The 7,164-nt window shown below is 37.7% G+C and overlaps 1 protein-coding gene across 1 annotated transcript in view; it reads right to left on the bottom strand.

The window, feature by feature from the left end:
• Positions 1-206: 206 nt before the first annotated feature.
• The window catches only part of LOC125035910 (major facilitator superfamily domain-containing protein 6-like), a 17,392-nt gene continuing 10,434 nt past the window's right edge, over positions 207-7,164 (bottom strand). The window contains exons 4-10 of the mRNA XM_047628220.1: positions 6,778-6,958; positions 4,968-5,199; positions 3,188-4,236; positions 2,842-3,016; positions 2,448-2,687; positions 2,063-2,218; positions 207-1,165 (exon numbers count right to left, since the gene is read on the bottom strand). Of these exons, the coding sequence (XP_047484176.1) occupies positions 1,020-1,165; positions 2,063-2,218; positions 2,448-2,687; positions 2,842-3,016; positions 3,188-4,236; positions 4,968-5,199; positions 6,778-6,958 (2,179 nt within the window). The 3' untranslated portion in view covers positions 207-1,019. The remainder of the gene's footprint in view (positions 1,166-2,062; positions 2,219-2,447; positions 2,688-2,841; positions 3,017-3,187; positions 4,237-4,967; positions 5,200-6,777; positions 6,959-7,164) is intronic.

Here is a 7,164-nt window from a genome sequence, read left to right as displayed (position 1 = left end):
TAAAGTAATGATAATGATGATGATGATAGCAGCAGTAGTTGTAGTAGTAGTAGTAGTAGTGGTAGTAGTAGTAGTAGTAATAATAATAATAATAATAATAATAATAATAATAATAATAATAATAATAATAATAACAACACTAAAAATAATGATAAAAATATTATTATTATTATAACAACAACAATAATAATAATAATAAACAGACAGAATAAATAGGACCTTTAATAAAAACAGTAGTATAAGCCATGGTCACAACAGTAATACAGTATTAGTGACATTTACAATAGTAGCATTAGTAAAAATAATAAGTGAGATGGTAGCAGCAGTAATTATAATAATAAATAGAAATAATAACAATAGAACAAAGATGGTACAGAAAATATAACAAAGTATCTCTCTTCTATTGCAATTATTATTATATCTTACATAGTTCGCTTTTCATAACTGATACACAATCATGATTCACCGGTATGCTGACATCACAGTCATAAGGCTTAAAGACCATAGTTATTGTTAATTACTATAAACTATGAGAATCACTGCACATTATAAGAAATAAAGTAGTTTTTATGTCTATATTCACAGTAGCAAATGTTTGATTGTTCATCACAGCACATTTTAAAAGTAATTGTTCATTGTACAGAATGGACAGAGTGAACATGTTCATCACTAAGTAAACCATGTTTAATATTGCACTCTAGTCTAAGTCATTTCGAAATGCCATTAAAATCACAAATACTGAGGTGAACACCATATGGTAATGGTATATCTTCGACCAAAAATCACAGCAATCGAATGTTTACTTTCTGAATAAAAACCTCAGAATTAGAGTAAGCACAAATACTCAGAAAATTTTCACACCACCCATTTCCAGTACTTAAAAAAAAAAAAAAAAAAAAAAAAGTGAAGCTCCAGGTACACATATGAGTAAGTAAACATTTATGTAAACTTAGAGATCACTTAGTATACAAAGTACTTTAATGTCACATATATAAAGGCATCACTAGGCATTCACTTGTTTAATTATCAATAAAAGGATCTTTGATTATATCCTCCTTATATAAAGGAGTCTTTTGTAACTCTTGTGGATCATCCTGTGCTTCTACATCTTCCTTCTCGTTCTGTATATGACTGTCAGCAGGAACACTGTATTCACCACGTCCATCTGTTAAAATAAATTAAAGTGAGTTTTACAAAAATATACTACTTATATATCTTACTGGTGCAATGGGAGATATTTGCCTCTCCTAAGCTTTCAAAAGGGGCCACTAACTGAGCTGCACTAACATAATTTAAAGTAGAAACCATTATTTCTGTCTACTGGTGTTGCTAAAAGAAGCAAGGTTTGAGCTTACTCCTAATTTGTCCCTACTTGGTTGTGCTTCCCAATCATCCTCTTTTATATCACTTGCTTTGTCTGTACTGATGGGTTGAGTTAATATCTCAATACTTTATATTAGTTTCCTATATGTATACTTTACTCTCAAGACTTGGGTAAGAGGTAAGTCTTTTACCATGATAATAAGTCTTTACACCAAAGATTTACATATCCAAAGTTTATAAGTTATATCTATATATGAGTGAAGCAAGCTTCCAAGCCACAATGCCAGAAGCATTGTTAAAGGTTTATTTTTTTGAAGTACCATTACAGTACAGGTGAATCCCTCTTACCATATTAGAGAATAATAGGTCTTAATATCCATCCCACACTTCAGAATGACATTGAAATTGGTCCAACTCACTAATATTATCTAGAATAGGGCTGGGAGAAGAAAGGCCCTTAAGACAATACTTGCTCCCAAATGAAATTTGAAATGGCACTTCTGCATATATCTAATCCTAAGCAATTATTAAAATATAGAACTGCAAATGCACAAACACAGTATCTATATTCATACTGCATAAATTGATATTGCATAAATCATCTCTTTTGTTTAATGTATTTTAATTATACTGGGTTGGATGAAGATTTCCTTTATTTAATACTCTGTCTATTCTTACTTTATTTTTATAAATCATTCCATTTATGGTCAACCAAAAATGTGCAAGCAAGTTCTCTCACCTTGTGGACTCTCTGGATGCATTTTGTAGATGAGTAACTGAACTGCAGCAAAGATCACGGTATACAGTGCTAGGAACAGTCCTAGATACAGGAAGGTTTTGGAGCCGCCAACTGTTTCTATAAGCGTACCACCAAGGAATCCCCCTATAGCAGATCCTGCAAGATACAAATTCCTATTTAGAAAACTATATTATGACTTTCAGTGTGAAATTACTGACTGTGAATCTAACAGTGCGATAATACTTAGAGTTTACTTTTTATTGCATTTTAATCATCATACTTAATCTCTAGAATTAGTATATCATTGGTTAATTTTAAAATATATATAATCAGGAATGGAAATGTCTTCATTCCATACTTGAAGAAAGAATTTGCTAATGCTCACCTCCAATGAAGAAGGACTTTACAGTGCCTTGCATCATTGCTTGGACACCCTTAGGAGCCATGGAACTTGCATATGACATCATATTAGGATAAAATACTGAGAATGAAAGGCCATGCAGCAGGCTGACAGGCAGGAAGTACCAAGGATTAACAACTGCTGAGTATAACAAATGGCGAATACTAAACACCACAAGCACCATCAGGAAAGTTAAGACGTTGCCAAGTTTCTTGATTATATATGCTGTGAAGGAAAAAAGTTGGGTGAGTGATTAAAAATACAATTCAATTTTCATAATGTTATACAAATTATACAAACAATGTTCTATAAACATATAAGCTGGTGTCAGTGAGGCTAAAGATTTAAAATGAGGATGCCAACTTTTAATGGTACTTACATGAAATGTAGAGGAAAGGAACGTCTCCTAAGAAGCAGTCACTTCCCACTAAAAGGCCTTGCAATAGCTTGATGTAAGGGAAGGTTGGGTCCCAGGCATTTGCAACATCCTCCACAACAATTAGAAGGAATGTCCATTGGATTCCCATGGTCATTCCAAGCACCAGGACCGTCATCTGGAAGGGAAAGAAATAAGCTGTAAATGACAAAAAAAATTGTCAAGGAAAAAACGAACAAAGATATTTAACTTGATTACCATAAAGCATAATATATTGGATTTCCTATATTGATACACGAGGTTTACAAATTGTATATGAGCTAAGTGCAAGTCATCGATATTGACTTACCAGGAACACAATCATCCTCGGAGAACAGAAGGTGTTGTACATGGCACTAGCTGTCAGCTTCTCCTTCTTCGGTACTTCAAATGTGATCTTCGTGGAGGCGATAACATTGAGGGTTAGGAACGTCACAGCGATGACGAGTGCAGGCAGATAATTGACTTTTGGCTGACCCACTGAGAAGAGGTCAACCAAAGCGCCACTCGCCATACCCACGATACCCCAGGCAAGGCTGCCCCACAGCCGCTGGTGCCCATACTTATGTCGATCCTGTCCTAACATATAGAAGCAAACCGTGTCCGCCATAGTCGTGGTGGTGCTGTTGGAGCCATAAACCAACATGAGACAGAGGAACATGAGCCAGAATTCTCCCGTCTTGAGTAAGTGTGTGAGAGTGGTATCCTTATGCTCGCCAGACTTTGGCCCGCAAACGTAACGGCAAGTGCCATGGTACGTCACGCCACAAGATAAGTTGTTGTCCTTATGGAAGTACTTATCGAGGTCGACCCCGACGGACATAAGACAAGTACCGTTATTACACAACTGATGTGGCGGATCCACGCCCAACAGCACTGTAATCTCCGTTCCTTCCCTCACATCGTCTCCGTCACCGTCGAGCGAGTACGGCAGATTACACTGGAGACTGCAGTTCCCCGAAGTCCATTCGTCCATCACACCCGCATTAACAACATCATTAGAATCACAACCAAGAAACAGCGGCAAAATTGAGTTTTCGGGTTTGCCAACACCTGGACAAATTCCGAGGGAGGTGGTGTCCTGTTTACACAGTAGTTCAACCGTGCTGGGAACAGGGGCGTCCATCTCTCGCCATGGAATGCTCGGGACGAAGAACATGGCGGTAAAGGAGGCGCCGAGGATGGCCAAACCCACTAGGAATATAGCGCGGTGGATCTTGAGGGCATCCGCGAGCGCCCCAAATGTGATGGCAGCCTTCGCAGAGGCCAAGGGAGTAACGGTCCACATAAGACCCACGCCCTGGGCAGGCACGCCCTTCTGTCGAACAACCACTGGCAGGAATGGGAGGAGAGCAATTCCTGTAAAGATGTAGCGAGAGTAAGAAAAATATTCATTTCAGATCAGATAAAGCCTAAAAATGATGTGCCAACATTCTTTCTGAATACCATGCAAAAATATATGTCCATTTATTTACATTTATATTTCAGAACGTTTATCTTTACCCCGCCTCTCTTATTTCAAATCTTTAATGACAATTTAATAATCATAACATCAATAATAATAATGATAACAGTATCGATAGCAATGGTATTAATAAGAAAAACACATTTTCCCGCCAATAATAGGAATGGGGAAATCAGGATCGGTAACTAGGGCCTACTGATAGACTCCTTGCCGGCTGAGCACTTTCATGTCGCCCACATCAGAGCCCCCACAATATTTTTTAACAATGCAAACATATTCGGCGTAATGTAGAAGTCAACGCCACCTTCTGCCACCTTTACATAAATTACACATTTTCAGTGTCCTGTACGCCACACATTTGCGTCACATTTATAAGTTCACATTATTTCGTTAACACTAACTGGCCAAGAAAGTGTGAAACCATTGCATAAGGTCAACTATTGTGCATAAAAATTACTTCAGCTCGTTTCTCGACGGCCTGGCTCGCACGTCTCAAGAACCGCTAAATTGAGAGTAATTGTACCTCTGACAGCTACTCGGCAGGATAAAGACTCCTCCTTGACACTCCTTGTCCCTGGGGCCAAGGCGCAATAGGCTGCCCCAAAATAAAGAATGGCACACTTACCACCATACTTGAGGAAGTAGTGAACCTTCAAAGGCAGAAGCTTCTTGTTGATCTTCGGGGCCATGTCGGCGAAGGAGCCCTGAGGTCGAGGAGCTCGTCTTGGGCAGAGACTCGGAGAGGCGCCGGGGTGACGTCTGGAGATCCTTGGCTGCAACGAGTGGCAACGAAGCTTGTAATTGTTACTGAAGCTACGTGCGGGCGCCTCTGACAGAGTGATGGTGTGTCTGTCGCCCTTGGAGTCAAAATTATGTGTAAGATGATGGTTGTGAATAGAATCGGGTGGCCATGGTTATTCAAGATTATCAAAATTGTAAAGATTTCAACATCTAGTATATTGCTAGAAACACTACTACCGACCAAAATAATAACAGGTAGTTGCTACTGTAATTACACTGACAACAATGATAACAACATTAACAAGAACAGTAATACTAGATAACAATACTAATAACAGTAGCAGTGACAATAGTAGCATTAACTAAAAAAAAAATATTGATAACAGTAATGGTAATAACAAAAGCAATACAAGCCATATAGTAACAGTACTACAAAAATATTCTATATTATTATTCTCATTACTACATCCTTATCATTATTTACGTTACTATATGACAAATAATGATAACGGTAATGAAAGCGATGGTGATGATAACAGTTATATTTATTGGTATTAAAATATTGAGAGCAACGTGGTCATAGAACATATTACAATAATCATTCTTCTTTTCTAACCATCCCGGATCATGAGAATCCCCAATACGTATTCACAAGGAACAACAGCAGCGATTACGAAGAAAATTGCCGATTACAATTAAGATGAAAACAAAAACATTATTGCACGTATAACTAAAAAGACGACTGTGTAGCATTAGTCGGTAATTGGCGGTGTTACTGCCATTGGCAATAACAACCACAATACAGGAAGTAGAAAACAAGAAATGGTTGCCACACGGGGGAGCAACGGTATTTCTAGCCATCGTTCTTGATCACACATTAAACGCTAGCGTAAAGTCAGGACTCCGTATTGTGGTCAATTTTGTGAATGCGAATGACAATAGAGATATTTTACGTATGGAACACGATTGTAATCTCCTGAGAGATGAAACATTAACACGCAAGACAGAGGGACACGTGTGCCATATCTTTGAAACAATAAAAGTGCATCAGTGGTCAGTAAAAGGGTGAGAAAGACTCACTTTTAAGAATTATTGAATGTACGTTCTTTTCCAAAACTAATGTGTATACTAAGTATCCAATTGTTAAGAATTCGTTGCCTCACAGATCTCGCAGATGTATACGTGACACCAGTCACGTCATGATAGAAAGTGCAAATAAAGAACTCTAGAGTATCCATTTCTTTAAGTCATAAAAAGTAAATCATCGGTCACTGAACAACCCATCAAACGTTTTCTCACTCATTCATCGTTTGCGGTAGTTTCAATAATGCTAATTAAGTGACATTCATAAAAGTCAGTCTTTCCCTATTAGTTGAATTTTACCTATCCTCATTTCTATCTCTAAAATTATCCACACATTTACAGGATCATCTATTACACGTTGCATCAATATTAAATTATCACTTGTCACTATAGTTTCCGGGAATATCGAAACTATCCGTTTTCTGTGAATACTGTCAGTACTCTTATCAAACGCTTCCAACAGCGGTAAGGATGATGAAATCGATGGGATTATAGATACTACACCTCACCAGGGAGCAAATAGTAATAACGAAGCACTACTATTCTCTACTTATCACATCGCCATAGGAAACTTGCCTTAAAAAAAATAATATCACTCCTATATGTCGTACCTGTAAAATACCTTGCGCGGTGCCAGCCTCCGTCTTGCACATGTAAAGCCTTGGGTCACACTGGCCGCTCTGCTGTTCAAATGAGCTGCCAAATTCCACCTTACAAATCGCGCGGTTTACAAGAAGATTTATTTTACAGAATTTAGCTGATCCTCTTATATCTCTTAGGTAACAATGATTACTTTCGAACGATATTTATGCTTATGTAGGTGAGGTTGGCAAGGTCTATATAGATGTCTGCTGTCGAGATGATATTCTAATTGTACAGGTAAGAAGTCAGATACTAAAGGTATTTTAGATACTCTAAGGACAATGCTTTCTATCTTAAATAATGTCGCAATACGAGAACATGGCACAAATGAAAAAAGGCGCAACCAGGAGAAAGAG

Source organism: Penaeus chinensis, chromosome 20, assembly GCF_019202785.1.
Source record: "Penaeus chinensis breed Huanghai No. 1 chromosome 20, ASM1920278v2, whole genome shotgun sequence".
Taxonomy (NCBI): domain Eukaryota; kingdom Metazoa; phylum Arthropoda; class Malacostraca; order Decapoda; family Penaeidae; genus Penaeus; species Penaeus chinensis.
Note: the sequence above shows the minus strand (reverse complement) of the source record. Positions and strands in the feature narration are given on the sequence as shown.